General features: G+C 44.7%; 1 protein-coding gene across 1 annotated transcript; it reads right to left on the bottom strand.

Annotated features, from left to right (window-relative positions):
- Positions 1 to 10359: 10359 nt before the first annotated feature.
- On the bottom strand, positions 10360 to 14155 carry GDF2 (growth differentiation factor 2). The gene is made up of 2 exons (XM_004607405.2): positions 13810 to 14155; positions 10360 to 11276 (listed from the first exon to the last, which is right to left on the bottom strand). The coding sequence occupies exons 1-2, from the start codon at positions 14153 to 14155 to the stop codon at positions 10360 to 10362; spliced, it is 1263 nt and encodes a 420-aa protein (XP_004607462.2).
- Positions 14156 to 21665: the final 7510 nt, after the last annotated feature.

Raw genomic sequence — 21665 nt, 5'->3', positions numbered from 1 at the left:
GGGATAAAACCCTGGTTGACAGCCTGCATGGCAAGCACTTTACCTACTGTTCTATTTGTCTGGCCCCAGACCGTTTACTCTTGCCTCCCATGAGAGATTCCCATCCTCTGATTCTTATTTTAGATTCTGTAAATCTTTAGTGTCCTGATTCTTATTTTAGAGGGAAGCTATTCAGTATTTATTCACCATTTGAGGTAATGTTAGCTAGATTTGTTATCATTTTGTTTTGCTTTTGTGGGAATTCTTTATTAATTAAAAGCAATTCTCTTCTGTTCCTGATATTTTGATTGTTTAAAAATTATCAACAGATGTTAAACATTGTTAAATTTATCTACTGAGATTATCTCATTTATTTTTTCTTTATTATGTTGCTATGGCTGATTATGCTAATTGGTTTTCTAAGTTTTGAGCCAGCCATTATTTGAGGAATAAATCTTCCTTGATCAGTATGTTTTTTATCCTCTTTATGTTTCTGGATTTAATTTACTAGTGCTTTGTTGAGATTTTTTTTATGATCGTGAGGGATATATGCCATATTTTCATTTGGCCTTGTATCAAGGTAATACTGATCTCATATAATAAGATCTTATAAAATGCTGACCTCATTTTTTAAAAAGTTACTTTTATTAGTACTTCGTTTTAAAATTTTATGTATCAATGTATGTAGAATTACAAGAATTATTTGATGAGCTTTGAAGTGTGCTTAAGGCAAGATAGGTTCTGTTTATTACTTAGAACCACTTCTCAAGAAATAATCTTTAAAGGCTTGGTGTGAAAGGCAGAAAGGGCTGGAGTAACTGAAGCTGCAGATCCACCTTATGCCTCTAGGGGGCACTGTATACCAGGTAGTGTGTCTGACCTCTCTATGCCAGGTTACTGAAGAACCAATTCTGAGGCGTGTCAGGGGCTCTGAATTGTGACCAAGGTTCTGTCAAGTTGGAAGGTGGTTCACATGCTTTCTCTATAGAGTGTGCATCTCAGAAGCACATAATTGTTTCTACCTTTCCTTATACTAAACAGTGTCCATGCAGTCGGGTCAGAAACTCAAATTTACAGACAATTAGAACAATTTGGGATCAGAGCCAGTCCAGGGACAGAGCATGGGTGTGTGGGGCTAAATAGGTTCTGTAAATGCATGACTTTCTCAAATGAAGAGGAAGGAAATTTTAATCTGTGGCTTTGGACTGGAGCACAATGGATAGGGCGTTTGCCTTGCATACGGCTGGCCTGGGCTCGATTCCTCCGTCCCTCTGCCCTAATGGCAGAGCCTGGCAAGCTACCCATGGTGTATTTTATATGCCCAAAACAGTAACAAGTCTCACAATGGAGACGTTACTGGTCCTGCCTGAGCAAATCGATGAACAACTGGATGACAGCACTACAGTGCAGCTTTGCATAATGAAGCATTTTAACCAGTCAGGCAAAGCTGTAAGAAACCAAAGGTCTAGTCAGTCCCCTGCTGCCCTACACTTGTAGGACCTAGTGCTGTAAGTTCCTAATCCTTTAGGCTCAGTATTGGGTAGAAAAACTTCAGTTTAAAGGCTAAGTTGTAAAATGAGCTCAGCAGGCTCATTTTCCCAAACACAGAGTGCATGAGATCCACAAAGAAACACCTCTCAAGCAACTACAGTAAGAGATAATCTCACACGTTTTCTCCTCTGGCATGCCTTAGCATATGTTTTATTCACATAAAGTCCAGATGCTAAATTATAACAACTCAAAAAAAAATACCAATAGAATGGAGGGAGCATCTGAACAATAAGGGGACAATAGCCTGCGCTTGACTGAGTCATGTAGACAGTTCCCCATGGATGAGGATCCCACATTCAGGAAAAGTCATATAAACTCCAACAAAGCGCAAGCCTAGGTCATTTACTCTGAGTCTCTTACTTTGGTCTCAAGTTCTGCCAGTCCCTTCTTTGCAAGCATCTTTTCCCCCAATAAAGTTTTCGTATGCCTATAATTCTCTCCGTGAACTCTTTTCAAATTTTTTTAAAAAAATTTATTATTGTAAGGAAGGGGACAACTGGGATATGCCCAGTGGTACTCTGGAGCTACTTCTGGCTCTGTGTTCAGGTCACTTCTACAGTTCCTTGGGATGATGAGGTATGAATTCTTTCACAAACACAGTATCTTCTCACTTCCTCTGATATTTCATCCCACCTTTGGCCATCAAGGTAACAGTTGCTCTTTATGCCATTCAAAGTCAATTCATAGCTTCTGGGAATTAGGCTGTGTGCATAAATTTGGAAGACCTCCACCCATCCCACCACAGACAAGAGATGAGGCTCAAATCCCTTGTGTCCTGTGTCCCTGTGTCTGGGTAAGGGCTCTGCCTAAATACCTTAATCTGGCTGCAAACTCTCCTTTTTTCTCTGCTCCTCCTTCTCTGTTATCTCTGACTTTGAGCCCTTGGGAATGACACCTGCCTCTTTCAAATCCCACGGATTGCTTATTCTAATTGAAATCTTCCCTCAAACAAATTATGTTTATTAAAAACAAAAGAAACAGAGAAAGACAAAAATGGCCAGAGGCAGACCATATAAAATTAAGAATGTAAAACATAGGCCCCAAGCTGGGCCTACAGGCTGTTTAATAAAGAGGAACAATGAGCATTGCTACTTGCTGATGCAGCATACTCTTATGGCTCTGATGAGCAAACTCACAAGTAGGTCAGTAAGGTGACTGGGATGACCAGCATTAGTAGCAACACAGTTACTGGGTGGTCCAGTAGGACAGGAACTTGTAACTCAGGGACCACCTTAGGGTCTGTCTGTGTTGCATTTTCAGGCCAACACGGTGTTTTCCAGGGTACCCAATGGATTGTGCATGATCCCCACCCCCACCCCCACTCCGCCCTGCCTATTTGGAGGGCCCCTGGAAGGGCTGTGGAGGGTAGTAGCTCTCAGAGGCCTTCCCATTGTCAAGTTCTGAGCTGGTTGGTGGGTGGCCCCGGGGCCTCAGACACAGGAGCAGATGCTCTGCTGCTGCTAAACATGTGTTCAGGGTTTGTCTGGAAAACGGACAACCCACTTGTTTGGATTTAGCCTCGGCTTCTTGCTGCTTTATGGCACCGTCTGCAGTGTTCTACATGAAATATTATTCTACTAGCCACCTGTCTCCCTGGGATTATTATTATTTTTTTAATTTTGCTTTTTGAGTCACACCTGGCAATGCACAGGGGTTACTCCTGGCTGTGCACTCAGGAATTACTCCTGGTGGTGCTCAGGGCACCATATGGGATGCTGAGATTCGAACCCGGGTCGGCCGCATGCAAGGCAAATGCCCTACCTACTGTGCTATCACTCCAGCCCCCCCTGGGATGAAATCTGTTGCCTCTTCTGAAGTGAGTGAGCCACAGAGCAGGTTGGCGTGCTGTCCTCTGTCCTGTCGTTTTGGAATAGCTGCTCAGATGCTGCTTGCTGCAAGGCTTGGCCTCGGGGACCTCTACGGACCTCCCTGGACTCACAGGCTCCCCAGCTACTGCTGCCCGGGACTCCAGTCAACTTGCTGCAGTATGAACTAGACTCCGTTTTTTTTTTTTTTGCCCATTAGACTATGAGAGTTAAAACTTCAAGTTCTATGTTGATGGGTTAATGTCATCTGATTCTCTTGGTAAGAGCATTTCCAGAGTTTCCACTTGATGTTGAATCCCACTCTGCTTTAGCCCCTGTAGCAGTTAGGGTGCTTCTATAAAGGTGTGACAGATGAATGAGCAGGAAGACAGGAGTGAGCTTTGGGAAGACTATATTGAGTCTCATAGAAAAGGGTTAACTGCAGCTCCCCGAGTCTCGGAGTCTCGGAAGAATGACAAAAGCAGTTTTCAGTGTTTAGCAGCAGTTTCTATTTATTGTTCAAGTCAGCCTGTGTGGTTTTTTAGGTTCTTTCTAGCTACTGAGCAGGTGCTTTAATTTCCACCTTGCTCCCGGCGTGCAGGCTGAACTCTTCTCTTCCCTAACTAGATAGGGGCTATAGGAGACATTCAAGAGAGCACTGCTCATTTCCCAGGAATCCAGCATGAATCTGTACCTGTGTCTACTAGCTAATCTGCACCTCAGGTGCCCCGCAGATCCATGCCATACCTCTGCTCCCAGCTGCCAAAGCTGCCAAATCTCTGCTCAGGCTGTTGCTCATTTGACCACAAACTCTGATATTCCTTGAGCTTCTGCTCTCAGAGACTGGCCTCTTTCCCAGTTCTGTTCCTTTCTCTGTCTCTCTCTGTATCCCTCTCATCTGTCTCTATGTCTCCACTAAGGAAACTGCTTCCTTCTCTGGCACTCAACCATCTTGAAGAGCAGGAAGTTGATGCCTCTCCAGCTGTAACTCTACCAGTTTTCTTTTTAATGGAAAACTTCCTCCTTTGTCTCCTCCCAGTGTGTCTTGTCTGGGAGTGTCCCATCCTGTGCCTGGGGTCACTATACATTTCTACTTACAGTAATTTTTCTCTACAACACAGATTTTCTACTTACATTTCCTGGATTGCATTTATACTAGGTCCATTAGACATCTCTGTATTTAGCAAATATCAGAATCATTTTCATGAGACTCCTGGGATAATCTGGGACGTGACGTCTCTGCAGTGCCAAAGTGTTTAGGTAAAATTCACTTTTGGTGCCCTGCACAAAGAGGATGCCTCTGTGTGTGTGTGTCTGTGCGTCTGTCTGTGTCTGTGTTTGTGTCTGTGTGTCTGTGTGTGTGGTGTGGATTGTGAGTGGGAAGTACATCAGCTACAGGATGTGGCTCTTCCAACCCAGGAAAAAGCCTTGGAAAAAGAGGGAGAGAAAATGAAGTAGAGGCTATTGAAATAATGTCAAAGGAAGTATTACCAAATCCAATGTCATTTTGCTTGTGGCTCCAAAGCCAATACATATACTTGAGAGATAAGAATTGGTACAGACAAGGGACAGGGGGATTGCACCATAGCTGGAAGACTGCTTCATGAGTGGAGGGGAGAAGGCAGATGGAATAGAGAAGAGATTACTAAGAAAGTGATGGCTGGAGGAACCAGTTGGGATGGGAGATGCATGCCGAAAGTCGATAATGGACCAAACATGATGACCTCTCAGTGTCTGTGTTGCAAGCTATAATGCCTCAAAGTAGAGAGAAAGTATGGAGAATATTGTCTGCCTTAGAGGCAGGAGGAGGGTGGGAAAGGAGGGTATACCTGGGATATTGGTGATGAGGAATGTGCATTGGTGGAGGGATGGGTGTTTGAGCATTGTGAGATTGTAACCCAAACATGAAAGCTTGAAACTATCTCACAGTGATTCAATAAAATTTAAAAAATTTTTTAAAAAGTTGGTACATAAAATCCCCAGCTTCTTCAGATTAGGGACCCCCCATAGGCCCATATTAGCCTTCTCCGCCCTCCTGGAGGCCCAGGAGCTCCCTGAGAAGACTCTGATATAAGTCCATCTGAGGTGAAGGCATCCTAGTAGAATCACAGCTTACAAGAGGGAGCTGCAGTGGTGCCGAGTTGGCCCAGCTTAGGGCTCTCCCTCCCGAAACGAAGTCACTCACCAAGGACTCAATTGGCTCCATGGGGACGGCGGGTCCTTTGAATGAAAAGTGTTCAGGGAAGTAGAGATCAGTCTTGTAAGACTTCTGTGATGGCTAAGGTGACTTGACAAGGAATGATATTACAAAAGATTTATTTACTCTAATCCCAAGTAAGCCAGCAGGTCAGTTGTCATCTGCCTTGTGCAGGGTTTCCTGGGGAGAGGGTACTCTGGGGCAAGCTGGACCCCTTCACATCAGGCTACTTCCACCTTTTTAAAAACACCGTGTCTCCCCCACCCCACACCCACCACATACACATACTCAAGGAGCTGCCAAAGGGGTTACATAGATGACTTTGAGAACTGAACAGTGTAGCTGCCTTTGTTTATACTTGGAAGAAACCTCTGGGCCTCAGTGCACCAAACTCGATGGGTTATGGCAGGTTCTCAGGCTCAGACACCAGAGCCTGATGGGGGAGGGAGTCCCTCAGCAACAAAGCTTAGACTCCCCAGCACACCAGGATCAAGTTAGCTCGGTGGCCTGAAACAGCCTCCAGAGTGTCCCTGGGACTTGGAGAACCACACCGGCCACACACAGGCATTCAAGATCAGCAGCATCTTTCGCATGGTTGAGTATGGGACAAAAATGGGAGACCCTCAGGGAGCAATTGTTGTTCATTTCAAGATCGTAAGAGAAGAATATGAAGCCAGGAGGGCCCTGTGGGGGTCAGATAACACCCCTGCACATGTGTGCATTCTAGAACCCTGGGGGTATAAATCCCAAGGGCAGTAGCCCTTCTGGCTTCTGTCATGTCATTTTTATGTCTTGATGTCTAAAGACTAGCGGCAGAAGCTTCTAGAAAAGGGAACACTCAATGAGATGGGCCTGTGCCGTCTTATATCATGTGTCCAGTGCAAGTATGTCTGCTATGCTATTCTGGGTTTCTATCTCCACCCCCCTGGGGGCTACTACAAGGACAAACAAGGTGATGGTATAGTGCCCACCCAACCATGTGGCCACCTTAGACTTCTGAAATGAGTCTACATGCAGAGGTCACTGGAACAGGCATAGCATAATGCTAGTAGAGATTCTGGTAAGGAATAGCACCGAGGTAGTCAGTCAGATTACCTAGGTCTGGAGCCAAAGCCTAGGTACATGGAGTGAATGAGTTTCCTTGGAAGCATGTGATCTCACCCCTCTCTCTGCATTGTTCCCATTACAGTGAGTCAGGCTCAGTAAAGAGAAGATTGCAAGGTTGAATTGATTCAGAAATTCTTTTAATTTTGGTAGAATTCTGAAAGAAATAGAAGCCATTGTGTTTAAGGACTATCCATAGAACATCAAGCAAAGGAGAGATGGACATGTTTGTCCTGTGAATATCCTTCCGTGGTGCCTGGCTGACCAGAAGACCCTGCACAAACAGGATAAAAGGTACCAGGGAGAACACAGCCAGAGCCTAAAGCATTTGCCCAAGAGAGCAGAAACTATTTGTTTTATTTATGGAGGCTGGGAGGCCTGGGGCTACTTCCAGCAATATAGGGACAACCAGGCCAGGCAGTTTGAGGCAAGGATCCTGAGATTCAGGGATTCTCAGACCTAGTAGTGTTAAGAATCCCTAGATCCACCCAAATGGAGTGGGGGGACAATGTGGCTCTGGGGTTATAACTCAGGACCTATTATATACAAGTCAGGTGTTCCTGACTACTGAGCTATCTTCCCAGTCCCACTTCATCTGGTTTATTCTGTAACTTTGGTTCTTTATGTTAATGTGACTGTGACCTGAACCTACATAATAAAACATAGGTCGAACTAGGGCAACATAGAACATGAGCTTGACAAAGCATCTAGGGTTCAAATTTTGGCTGCAGAATTTCCTGGTTAGTGGTTCCAAGTGATGTGTGCCCCATTGCCTCTTCCTTTGTAAAAACAAGGATATAAATGTCTACTATTTTGTGCTCATTGTTTTTGTTTTTGTTGGTTGTTTTGGGGCCACACTTGGTGCTTTGGGCTTACCTGGTGCCCTGTGCTCAGGGATCATTCATGGCATGCTCTGAAGACCACATACAGTGCCAGAGACTGCACCAGGGTCAACACACGCAAAGAAAGTACCTTATCCACTGTACTGCCACTACAGGTCTATTCTGTGCTTGATACATTGTAAGTGTGTGCAAGTTTTAAGCCCGATTCTTGCGATGAGCTCAGCTGTCCTCTCTGGCTCACCTTGAAGTTTCTCTGTTCCAACCCCATCTTACTGTCTCTCAAATCAGTGCCTGTGGCTTTTTTGTTCAGCATCCCTTGACCTCTGTCTCTCCTCCCTTGTTCCTGGCCAGAAAGGGTAAATCATGTGGAGGTGGGGGATAGAATGAAAACCCAGCCAACCTGTCCTTGTGCTTCTTTTAGCTTCTTAAGATGCAAAAGCAATAGCATCAGCATCTTGATGGGTCAAAAATGAACACACTTTAGGAAGTGTTTGAAAGGGAACATCTAAAGGGCCAATGGTTAGGTGAAGGGTTATTTGAGTGACATCAGGGAGTGTCCAGATGATGTTGCTCTTACATTTATTTCACTTGGTTTGGGTTGAACAAGCTTTGGAGAATTTAATCTGGTAGGAAGAATAACAGAGAATAAAAGCCAGACACGAGGAGTGAGGGGTTTGTCAGGGTTGTCTGACTGCTGAGAACAGGAAGAAAACTTGAGGATGTTTGGTGGTAGATGGAAGACAAAGAATAGCAGGACTGAGAAGGGTTGGGGTGGGGAGGGGAGAAGAGAGGCATAGGCTGGAAAACTGTGCAGGCCCCAGGACCTTCCCCAGGAAGAAGTGAATTACAGCCCAGATCACCTATCCCTGATGTGTGGTAGTGCAGAGGACAGGTGAAAGTATGTGTAATTGTCCTTGTCTACATATAACCACTGGCATTGTTCACACCCACTCACGCACACCTGCATCCCTACACACATGCTGCACCTGGACACATGCCCTCATCCCAACACGCCTGGGCACTCTGACCCCAGCGACACTCTCACCCCTTCTCACAAGAAAAGGGATTTTTACAGGGAGGGACATCAGAGTGGGGTTGTAGGGTCATCAGGCTCAGGAGTCACACTGTAGACATTTGAGTTTATTTCCAAGGAAAATTTTCATGCAGGCACAGAACTAAATACACCACTAGGACTCAAAGATGTCCGTCACCCATCTTTATGATTGAGCAACATAGTTGTCCCAGAAATTCATATTTTCTAGAACTCCAACAATGGTGTTCTATTGTATTTGTGTGTTAAAGCTGTTCATTGGTTCTATGTAAACATTCAACACAAACCATTTTGTTTCTAAAGTTACTGGGAGCTGCAACCAGTGAGAACGGTCCAGGGCTCTCTGTGTCTCCTAGAAAGACCAGACTCCTAGTCCGTTCCATGTGTGACCTCACAAGTCAAAGGAAAGTGTGAAACCCAAAGTCTCTTGAGGTTATTGGAGGTGGAGTCTGGTTCTGTGACACAAGCCTAGGACAGGGGCCAGGGGACACATACAAGAGCCAACAAGAGCAGGCAGAACCAGCTATGGCCACAGAAACTGAGTTCTTCTTCAGGTTCCTCACCCTGAAAGCTATCATTGTCACCCAGGTAAAAAAGAGGGATGTTACAAATACCAAAGCAGGAGAATGTTTATTCCAATAAATTCAAATTTAGATCCTACCTCCCTTGGAACCTCTGTCAGGGAGAAGCACAGGGGTATGTGACACCATGAGCTGGTTATTACTGAGTACCTCACTAAATAGTAGGCTGTCTGTCACTGCCACCCACAACCCCACACAACTATCAGGATCTTTGAGTCCATGGGCAGAAGGGGTCACCGAACTACTGTCCAGGAGGCCCCTGGAGCTTCAGGAACAACACATACTGGCATCCAGACACTGCAATTCTTCTTCTTATCTAACCGATAGTTGATTTGGGGGTAGTTTTTCAGACACCAGGGATAATCTTTGAAAGCATTTTTGCAGGACTGGGCAGTATAGCACAGAAGATTGGAACATATGCTTTACATGCCGGACCCCCAGTTTTAATCCCAAGTATTACATGATCCCCCAAGCATTATTAGGTATACATTCTGCCCCCTGGCCAAAATAATCTTTTCCACTTATTAACAGAAAAACAGAGACCTTGAGCAGTTAGAACAGATTAGGGTGTGACAGCATGCCTAGTTATACTATGGGTACTAGCCCAGATCAGTCAGGCTGTTTCCTCCCCCTCCACCACCTTCCCCACGGGTAATCTTCCTTGAAGCTATGAGGTGACCTTGTGAACCTGAGATGGGAACTTAGGCACATTCAGGGCCTTGAAAATTGACATACCTATGGCGACCCACGGACTGAACTTGTGCCATGAATGTGTATTGCTTGACCTGTCTGGGTTTGGGGTTCTGTCTGTATAGACTGAGGAGGTCATCATTGTCGATCGCTGGGTTGTGAAAGCACATGAAATGATGTGTGAGAACATTGACTGATTCTTTCCTCTGAGTTCCCTGAGGTTATTAGAATTGGCTCTTGAATGAACTCCCATAAACCTGCACATCTGTCTACACTTTTCTGGTCACACCAGTTCTGTTCTTCATTGTCTTTGGATTATTTTTGTCTTGTCCTGTTCTCATCATCTTTCCTTTCATTCTCACAACCCCTCAGGCTTCCTTTCTTCCCCAAACCCCTCCTTCCCTTGCATGCTTGGGTGAACTGTGGGAGGGAGAATGGACATGGAAAGTCCCTCCCCTTTTCCAGGCTGGTAAGCAGATGACCCTGTCATGCCCAGGTGACTCAGGATTCTCCCCTAAGACACCCACCAACCTGGCCTCCCCTGACCCATGATCTGGCCCTACCTGCACCCACACTCTGCCACGCTCATCCCTTCATAGTGGTACTTGAGGGTGGGAACCCCCATATCATCCTTGTAGAGAATGGAAATGGGGCTCAGTTTGGTGGGCACACAACAGGCCTTGCCCACCTTCATGGGGAACTTGAGATGCACCAGGGTCTGCACAATGGCGTGCTTTGTCGGGGTCACATCATCAGCTAGGGGAAAGAAGCAACCACCTTTACACTCATAGGCATCATATTCCTTGGGAGCAATGATCCAGCTGTCCCAGCCGATGTCCTCAAAATTCACCCGCAAGGAGGTTTTTTGACAGTGGCTACTGGGCCCCGCACTCCTCTTCCTTCTGACTAAGGATGACTCTGAGGTCATATGGCCTTCTGCCTCCACCAGGTCGTTCTTGGCTGGGCCCTTGACCATACTCTCTTGCTCATGACCAATCATCTCCCTGAGCTCCAGCCTGGTCTCCTTGGTCCCATTGCTGCGATCATTGGAGAAGATGACAAAGAAAGGCAAGTTTTTGGAGCCTGGGGGGACACTGATATCCAACTTGTCACAGCCTTTTCTGTGATTCTCCACAGTCACTTCCAGTGTATTTTTGCTCTTGGTGGAATCTGCCCTGACCCACCGCCTCACGGCACTGGAGACTTCAAAGGTCTTCCAGCCCTCATCACGAATGTCTTGGGACACCAGGAAGATCTTGGTTCCCTCAAAAACATCCCAGGCATCTGCTCCATCCAGGACATCGTAAATGGCCATGTTTCCCTTCGGTTCAGGAGAGGAGTCCACCTGGCTTTGACAGGAGATGTAGAGTCGGAGCTCTGCCCTGGTGATCTGCTCATGCCTGGGAATGGAGACGTTGAAGAGTAAGATATGCTTCTGGGAGGGAGAATCTTCTGTGGCAGACATAGAGATGGCATCTGAAATGCAAAGCACAGTGAAAGGCAACTGCTGGGTGGGAGGTTGGGCTTCCTGACACCAAAGCTGAAGCTCAAGATTTGAAAGGAGCATCTTAATGACATCATCTGTCTCTCTGGAATATCTACTAGGTTTACATAAGACTTTGATGTATGAGAGAATTTTGAAAGGTACACTTAGGATCTTCCAAAGAAAAGCAGAGCTAGGAGATGCCTGACCTTGTAGTTGACCCAACCTAATCTAGCATGACCTGGTTTTGAACTGGAACTTGTCTATATATTTCATTCTAACATTCACATAGTCCCTGAGAGAATCTCAGGATTTCCTCATTTTTACACCTAGAGCCTGGACTTACAAATTTTAACTGCCATTATGCATACATGCTGTAAGGTTCCACACTTCATCACAATATAAGAAAAAAATAAGCAAAGCAAACAAGTTCAATGTCAATGTACATACTGAGCATAAGAATAGTAAGGTAAGATTCTGAGAGGGAAGATAAAGTTCCATCATTTATACAGTGTAAAAGATATCAGCATTCAGTGTAAAAATTATATGAAATGATAACTTCTGAGCAAAGTGAAAATGAATGGGATTTTTCACATTTGAGGGATAATATACTGGAATTTCAATGGCTTTGCCATATCAGGCGATAATGGGGCTTGTCTTCCAGTTACACAATTGTCTCAGATTCTCATTTCTAAACAAAGACATTAGTGCATACCTATTATCCCCTAGCTTGGTCACAAGGAGAGAAGGAAATTGTATTTTGCGACCAAGTACTATGTCCAAACCTAGGGGGAGACCATGTGCTGTCTTGACACCTGGCAGGCTTTCATGCTGGAAAAAGAAAGAAAATTACAACTCTATCTTTTCCCAGGGGTGTACCCTTGGAGATGTCCTGAGACTGTCTGTACCTTAACATCTCACATGGGATTCACTTATCTGCCTTCTAGCAATGACAGGAGGCTTTGATCAGATAAACTCATCCAGCACTGACACTGACTCATAGCAGATATTCAGTCACTATTTTTGTGTTCTTCCCAGACACTCCTCATCTGTGTACCGTCCTCACCTCCAATCCCTGGCATGTGATATTTTGGTATTTTACCTGCTCTGTAGTATTCACTCACCCCAGTGTGAATGTGCCATTCAAACTCCTGCAGGGTGAATAAACAGGAGGAGAGCGGGGCCTGTGAGCAGTATATTAAGGACCAAATACACTCTCTCTGTGGCATATCTTGACAATGACTGTGGAACCATAGTCAGACATCTAGAAAGCACCCTCCCCCAACAAGCCACACTCTACTGTTTGTGAAGGCAAAGATAATTGGCCTCCATAGGAATGCTGGCCACAGGCAGAGCTGGGATCAGATCAGAGCACTGGCTTCTGGGATGAGGACAATGTTGAGGATTAATGGGAGAGGGGGAGGGAAGGGGTGTCATTGAGATGGCCCCAAACGCTGGATTCCCAGGCTAGGATTTGGTGATTAGTTCCAGCTGAAGTAGTCTAGCCTTCTCTAGATCAGACATCATAAACACTGGGTCTGCTGAGATTATTAACATTGTAATAATAATAATAATTGTTATAATAACAAAGTCAGTGCTTATAAACCAGGCAATTTCTCAATAAAATCAAGGAGGATTTTCTTCTTCTTTTGGACAATCAGAAAACCCAGCACTGCTGAAACGACATAGTCATCAAAGAGATCTTTAGATGCCTCTGAGCTCTGCGGGGCTACTGGGCTGAGCCTCGTCTCTTGGGGGTTTGCAGATCTCCTGTCCGGGAGGAAAGAGGCCAAGCTTGTAAGCCTGGCTGTTCAGAGGAAAAGCTGAGTGGTGGATGTAGGCAAGAAGGCCTGGGTCAGGGTCCAGCTGCTTCAGGAATCAGCAGCCAGGGAAAGTTCCTGCAGCATCTGTTGTTCACCTAGGTCTTTACACATTGTGGGTACCAGTGGCCCTCAATCCCTGGGTCCACATCTATTCTTGCTCTGTTCACCTCAACTAGGAAGATTCTATTTTTAGAAAGAAAGGTCAAACTCTCTTCTAACATTTCTCTCTTGGAGGGACATATCTGAATTTCAGAAACCTTTTGATGAGAACAACAGACATTTTTCAAAGTTCAAAAAATGAACCAGCCAGTGGGAGGCCTTAAATAAATGGTCAATTTTTCGGTAACAAGGGGTGGGGAAGCAAGGCTGGAGGAGATGAAAGAAAAAAAGCTGCCCTTCCTACTGTGTTCAACTGTAGCAACGAGGCAGGGAAGAGAATCTTCTAGACTGGAGCTGTGCCTTAGCACTTTCTGTGACTATAGCAATGTTGCATCATCTGTACTGTTCTTCAGGGTGCTGGGCACCTGACAAAAGGCGAGCAAGGTTAAAAGAATTCAATTCCTCATTGAATTATTTTTTCATTTAAATTCCATATCCCCTCCCATTTAAATTATTTTAAAGGGAAATCTCGAGGTCCTCTGGGGGTCAGTCAGGGCTCCCAGTCTGGAGTCCCCCAACTCTGGCTCCACAGGACCCACCCTACCTTCCAGACTGAAGCTGCGCACGATGTTGGAGGCAGGGGTGGACGACTTGTCAGTGGTGTATCTGTTGTAGAGGTCGAGCATGTACTGCGGGGGCTCTGCTTGGGTTTTATCCTGGGCAGGGACTCCACTCAGGTTGAGGCTGCGCAGAAAATCCACCTTCATGTTCTCCAGGAACATCCTCAGGTCGAAAGTGCTCTCCTCCCGCTCTCCGGGAGGCTCCCCTAGCAAGCGGTGAGCATCTCTCCCTCCCCACGCCCGGCCGGGACTCTCCAGCGGTTTCCCTTGCATGGAGCAGGCCAGCAGGGAGAGCACAGGCAGGGCTGCCCAGAGCGTCCTGCTGCACATCTTGGGGCTGGAGACCAACAGAGGCTGCGGGTGCTAGTGGGCACACGGAGGAGCCCGGGAGGAGTGGGCCTGCATGGTCCTGCCCAGTGCTCTGCACGACGACGACCCCCCCAGCCAATGCACAGGCTCTCAGCTGCTGTCAGAGTCCGCACAGGGTCTTCCACTTGTTCTTATCTGGCCCTTGACGCTGGCTCGGACCTCTTATCTAAGGGAGCCCTCCGTTAATGAAGGCTCTATAAACATCTGACAAACACACAGGACTTGTGGGAAGGACGTGGCCCGCTGCAGAGAGTCCCAACTGCTCCTCGGGGGTTATCATCCCCTAATTAGGATCCTTTTTTCGTTTCCTCGCCAGCTCTGTTCAAGAAGAATATCGAGACTGAGTGATAACGAATATGCTCGTCATCTCCTGGAGCGCGGGACCCAAAGAATCCAGGAAATAAGCAGGAGCCAAACAAACAAACAAACAAACAAGCAAAAAAGCCCTCTAAACACAGAAACCACACACAACTCCTGGAAGACAAAGGACAACGACGAGCCATAGTAAGGGGTCTGTGGGCATGGCTCAAGGGCTCTGTGCCTCAGTTCTCCTTTCTGTCAAAAGAATCCTTGCAATTTAGTGATCTGCACAAATGTGGTGTATTCAGTGAAGGGAAAAGGACTCTGCTGTCCGGTGAGCTGAGGCTCCCACCCCAGGTTCCTCAATCTCCTACCGAGTGTGACCCGCAGCAAGTGGTGTCTCATCTCAGAGGTGTCAGTTCTGAAGACGTCTGGAAAGAATGAAGAGGCATTATTGCTCAAAGCTCAGGGCAGACGCTGAATCTAGGGTGGGATTAGCTGCTTGCGGGCTGCCACATTGCTGCACCAACTGGCAAAGAGCTGGGAGCTGAGAAGGAAACTGTTCCCCCAGACTAGGAGCCCCACTCACCGAGTGCACTGAAGGGCTCTGCCACTAGTATTTGGGGCTCAGGGTTCTGTGCTCCTGTGAGCTGGACTGATATTGGACCATGCTTGCCAATGGGAGAGTGGTGCAATCTGGGGAGTCAGAGGAGGAGGGAAGCTCTGAGTCGGGTACTTGCCTGGGAGCCGTCTGAGCAAGTTGACAAGTCACAGTCCAGAAGGGGCTTTTGAGGCTCCAGGATCTGTTATTTTAAGATAGCTCTTAGGCTCTGTCCATTTCCATCGTGTGTATCTTTGATCAAGGCAAGAAAGAACATGGTTAAAAATACTCTAGGTGTATGTAGAAAGTCTTTTCTGGGAGGAGTTGAATGTGAATTTTTTCCATACTGTGTAGGCTCCTGGGAAGGGGTGGCAGGAAATTGAGACACAGGAGAGTCTCCCAAGGCTGACTGCAGCCAGATACTCCAGTGTGCACCAGTTCTTTTTTTTATCCCTCTCCCATGTGGGTGCAGGGTGAAACCAGGACCCCCCTATAGTGGCCAGGTCAGACAGAACTTCTTGTCCCCATTCTTGAACGACATTGCCAGGAGAGGATGCTTGGGAAGGGTGCAGCCTCAGAAACTGCTTGATGACGGGACCGGAAGCATGTTGGGCATTGAGCCAGCTAAGTGCAATGCAATAATTCCCCAGAGCAGGGAAAAGATGAAGGCATGCTAAGCCAGCAGGAAATGGAGCCATAACTGTGAAATGCTGGGAGGAGCTGCGGAGCAGGGCACGTCCTCACTGTGTTTTTCTCCCTGGTTGTAGCCTCTAAACCTGCATTCAAGAGGCAGAGCCTAGGGCAGGTAGTGCTCAGGGAAGCCTAAGAGTTGCTACCTGGTGCTTTCTTAAAATCAAAACAATTCTTTTCCCTGGGGATAATGAGAGTGCATAGTGCGACTAATTTGAAATATGCAAAACATGATAAAAATTATAAAGAGAGATATACAAAGACCCTACAATCTAATAATCCAGTGGTAGTTAAAATTCTGAGATAATGCAACTTCCCAACTCCCTATTTCAAACCATGTGACTAGGCATGTTTGAGATTCAGGGAGTTCAGGTCTTGTAAATTTGTTGTGATGCCTTCATTGCTTTATTCCAGTGGGGTGAGTGATGATCAAACATGAATATTTCTGTAGTGAAACAAAGAAAAAAATCCACTTTTTCAATTTTGCCACAAACAGTGTTAAAAAGGGGTTTGTCCAAAATTGGAGAGAAAGAAGGATTGATTGAACCTGCCACAGAGGCAGGGAGTGGATTGGGGTGGGGGTGGCAGGTGGCACACTGGGAACAATGGTGGTGGAAAATGCACTGGTGGAGGGATGGATGCTTGAGCATTGTGTGACTTAAATGTGATCGTGCAAGTTTGTAACTGCATCTCTGTGATCCAATAAAACTTCTTAAAAAAATTAATTTGGGAAAAAGGAGCTTAAGGTTTTCTGAGAGTTTAGGAATTGGGAATCTCGGATAAAGGACCGTGAACCTGTTTACATATAGGAACCTTGTAGGGCAGAATGGTGGCTGTGTGAGAACCAGGCCTGAATGTGCCCATCACATCAACTGCTATGTGGATGGTGCCACCAGAGCTTTGTAATGCGGCAAGCCTATGCATTCAGAGACTGTCAGTCCAACAAACTGAAGGGCGTAGTAGTCCTCATCTCCTTTATAGTGCTTAGGACTCCCTAGTCCATGTTATTGGGAAATCTAATCCTTTTTCCATTTGTGGCACCCCTTTGCTGATTTGTTCATATGCCCAGTAGATTTTTTTAGACCAAAGAATATGGAATGGGACAGTGTCAGTCCAACATTTTTAAATGTTGGATTGGCAAAGGAGAGAAAAGTGTCCTCACAATTATCAGTGATAACTGACTTTGCTGAAGTGGGTGAAGCTGGGGTTGGGGGCTATCAGAGATTTGTTATACATGTGCATGCATACATATACATAAAATGCATCTAGTAGCACAGATTGTGCACAGTTGCTGAGATGCCCTGGTTAGGCCAATCCCCACCCCATCCCCCACTTCCCCATGCCACACACACTCCACGGGACTTGGTGATATCCTCACTGGGTATCAAAGTAACAGCTTTCTTCTCTACACTCTCAGGTGTACCCATTCTCCGGAAGTCACTGTGGAAAGTGACTGACTGGAGATAGGAAAGGCCAATGTGGTCATACATTCATGCCAATATTTTAGGATTTTACAGGGAGAATGGGTCACCAGCGCAGAGTCCTACTTCCTCAGTCAGTGTGATTTCATAGGTTTTAGTCCCTTTTCATACAAAGAGGCCTGGTCCTTCTAGACAGTTCCCCTTTATTCTGTAAAAAGAGTTTCAGTTTTATTTTGTCGTCTCATAAGACCAGAAGACCTTATGCAATAGGACTTCTTCTCTTACTCATCATCAACTTTCCATTACTGGGGCTTCAGAAGGGCACCTGATTTAAACCACAAGTTCTTACTCATCTCTATTCTCTCCAGAGAAATCCATCATGTCATTATTCAAACATAAGGATTATGATAGCTTCATGTACCTAATTCTAGACAAAGGAAAGTCTGCTATACCTTGTTTTTGACAATTTAGACCAAATATCTATAATTGCTGCCTTATTTGTATTTTTTGGTCAGGTGATGAATATATTTTGTATGTAAAGACTTGGTATATACAAGTTTTTATTTAAAAGTGCCTATGGTCAGATTACATTTTAGAAGGTTGAGGTTGCCAAGGCCATTTAGTAGTTAAAGAGGAAAGTCTTTCCAAGATTTTGTGCTGGAGAAATTGTATGTTCACATACCAAAGGATGAAGTTAGAATTTTCCCTAATAAAAAATACAAAATATAACTCAAAAAGGATCAAAGGCCCAAACATAAGTCCTAAAATGAAAAACAAATAACTTTAGAAGAATAAAAGGGGTATTGATTTATGGCATTGAATATGACAATAATTTCTTAGATACAACAGTATCAAAGAGGCAACAGCTATGCAAAAAAGACAAACTGATCAATATCAAAATAAAAAACTGTTAGCATCAAAAGATGTTATTAACAGAATAAAAGGCAACTTACAAAATTCAAAAAACTATTTGAAAATCACCTAGTTGATAAGTTATTAATATCCAGAATACACAAGTGATTTCTTACAAAAGAAACCTCTAATCAACAAAGGACAACTTAAATGGGCAATAAAACTGAATGGTTTCTCCACAGAAGTAGAAAAAAGGGCATTAAGCATGTGAGGTGATATTTAAAATCGCTAGTCTTAGAACTGCAAATAAAAAAGCATACTAAGAGGAAGTTGTGGTGGAAGAATTGAAAACTTATGTCAAATTGTGTAGGGACTATGGAAAACAATCCAGAGGCAGGCTCCTTACAACAACAACAACAACAACACAGAAACCTTAGGGCCTGAGCAGTAGTAAAGTAGGTAGTGCACCTTCTTTGCACAGTGTCAACCTTAGCACCCTTAATGGTTCTCTGAGCCCCACCAACAATGATCCCTGAGCAAAGAGCCAGGAGTAATCTCTGGACACTGATGGGTCTGACCTCAAAACCAGAAGAAGAAAAAAGACTCCTTAATATACATAAATAAATAGGATAGAAATTTTACTTTTGCATGTAGACCCCAAATAATTTAAACCATTATCTCAAAGAAACCTTTGTATGTATAAGTTCATATTCACAACAGTAAAGGGACACAAGCAGGTCCTGTAGTGATGTTTTTTCCACTCTCAGACCTGGCTCCTCTTTGTACTCTTTTTATTCCATCCCTGGGTCTTGGCAAAATGACCAGGTCTTCATCAAGGGCATATCTAATTTAGGGGGTGGGAGTGGGGAGCAAATTCCTCTTTTGCAGCAAGTATTCATTAGTTTCAAGGTGTCTCCTCCATGCTGATTGGTCATCAGCCTATGCCACAGCCAATCACCGTGACCACAGAAATATAGTCTTGAATGATTTAGATCGGCTGATGTCATATAGGGCTGAGAACCAGATTGGTTTGAGTCTCCAAATGGAGACTAGATCTAGTCACCAGAAAGAGATGCTACTAAAGAATTATGTAAATATGTTTCCCCGTAGCATGATGGTTTTTCCATAAACACTTTTTAATGACTGAATACTAGTAACTACCCAAATGTATTTAATACACTACAATTGTAGAAAATCAGAGTATTTGAATAATAATCATGAATCATTAGAGTACATTAGAATAGTCTATATTTTATGCTGTTTTTTTCATCCAAACTGTCATATCAAAGTTCAGGTATGTGTAAATATTTTAGAAATTCTTGGTAAACAAGGAAAAATTGCTTTTTCAGAAATATTTCTCTAATGTTCACTTTTATTAGAAGAATCTAGGAGTTCCTATCTTACAAACGTAGCACTTCTTTCTACTCTATCTGCTCACAACAAAATTCAATTTCTTGGGTCAGAGAGAGAGAGAGAAAGAGAGTCCAGCAGGTAAGGCACATGCCTTGCATGCAATCCATATATATATACACATAATATATATGTATATTATACATAGTGCTTATTCCTGGCACTATATATATAATTCCCAAAGGACCACCGTGAGAGATCCCTGAGCATAGCCAGGAATAAGCTTGAGCACTGCTCAGTGTGACCCAATAAACCAAAACTAAACAAAACTCAATTTATAGTTAAATTTCTTAAGTAAATAGATTTTATTTGGAGGGTTTTTGAAGGTGTGGAAGCAGGAGAGTGAGAAAGAGAGAGAGAGAGTGAGAGAGAGTAATGTGCTCAAGAGAGAAGGTGGGCTTCCCCAAGGGTGGAGAGGAGCCCCTTGACACATCCCAGCATTAGATATGAAAGCATGAAAGTATACATCTCAAGAGGAGAAACGCGGGTGACACATGTGCTCAGGCATCACATGTGCTTGGCCACGTGGGTGCAAACAGCACATGGGCTTGGGCAGCATATTCGCCTATAGTTGAATTTTACATTTCTAGAACGTTTCTAGTTGGGCTGAACTATAATATACATCCAGGTGTGGTGAGCCATATCACAGTGTCAAGATTTAGCCTTTCCGAAGTGCCAGGAGTGACTGCCTTTCACTGGAAGAACTATGCTCAGGAATCATGCATAATACGATGTGTTCCTTCATACAGGGGAGGAATTTACTCCTTTGGCATTCCTTCAGACACAGAACTGCATTTTAACAGAAAGCCTGGAATATGGTGAGTGCTCGTTATTATAAGTCTCTTCATTATTCTGTTGTCAGTAGTGTCTAATCTTTCCTTGGCGGATTACCTCTCCTATCCCATGGGCAGTTTATCCTTCCTTTCTGCAGAGCCCCTGTTTCAGCTATGCTTTCCCTTAGGGTGTCTTCTCATCTTCACTATCTTCTTCTCCCTGGGTCAGTCTTGCCTGCCATTCAGTACCCCCCACTTCCACATGAACTATATGTTCTGATCAAGGGCACCCTGATGGATGCATCTGACAACTGCTTCTAAGGCTCCCAGGATTACTCTCTATGTGTGCTTGAGCTGGCTCATCTTTCCTGCCATCTGACTGTCCAGTGAGCTAATCCTGACTCACAGAAGTACAGAGGCCCCTCCCTGGGAAGGTTGTCAGTGCTCATCTCTGGAAATGTCATTGAATACCTCAGGATGTTCTAAGGTGTGTGTTGATGATATTGTGACTTTTGCCCCAGCCATGTCCCACAGGCTGTTTCTGATGCCCAGGCAGCTTTGTGTGTAAAAACTGATATTGCCTTGGTCTTATGGACCAAGTAACACTGGAAACATGTTACTTATCAGTCTTAAGTCTATTTTTTATTAGGCATCAAATTGATAGTAAGTTGTGAGGCTGCTGCCATTCCCAGAGTGATGGACAGGCCATAGTTAATCTGTGTGGTGCTGTGTAAATGTAAGGGGTCCCTGATGACACAAGTTACTTCTTTCATACCCTGAAAGCATCACTATTAGGTACCATCCATCCGTACTCACCGCCAGAGCCCCTAGTTGTTAGGCACTGGAATGATGCTCCCAGTTGCTCCCTTTTCCCTGTGATACAGAAAGGAAAGCTCCAAAGAGCTTTGGCATAAAGGGAGTGAAAGAGACATCCTCCCAGAAATTGCAGATGCCCCAAAGAATGAAACCATTATAGAACACCTCATTTTTATCAAAAAAAATTAAAGAGAGCAAATTAAAGGTTGGTGCAAAAATAGAGTGAGAGAAGTAAAAAAAAAAAAACAGGTATCTACTATTAAGAAAGGCATTTGGAGGTTTACCAAGTCCTAATATTTTTACTTATTCTACTATTAACATATACCTTGTCATGCTCTAAGAAGGGTTTGACACGACAAAGCAAGCACTAAGTCTGCAGACAGATTTGCATTGCCTCCCTTCCAATGAATGAATTATTCGGAGATAAGCCCCACCTTCAGTGATCCCTGAATGACTCACTCAGTGCATACAATGTCTGTGGGTAGAAAGCAGTTGTATCTGTGAAGGACCACCTGATAGCACAGGAGACAAGGTCATGCACAGGGTGACTGTCCACACACTCGTCCCAGGACCTCTAGGAATACTTTAGAGGATGGTTGAGCAGCTGC

The sequence above is a fragment of the Sorex araneus genome, chromosome 11 (assembly GCF_027595985.1).
Source record: "Sorex araneus isolate mSorAra2 chromosome 11, mSorAra2.pri, whole genome shotgun sequence".
In the NCBI taxonomy this organism is placed as follows: domain Eukaryota; kingdom Metazoa; phylum Chordata; class Mammalia; order Eulipotyphla; family Soricidae; genus Sorex; species Sorex araneus.
This window is presented reverse-complemented; position numbering and strand designations above follow the sequence as displayed.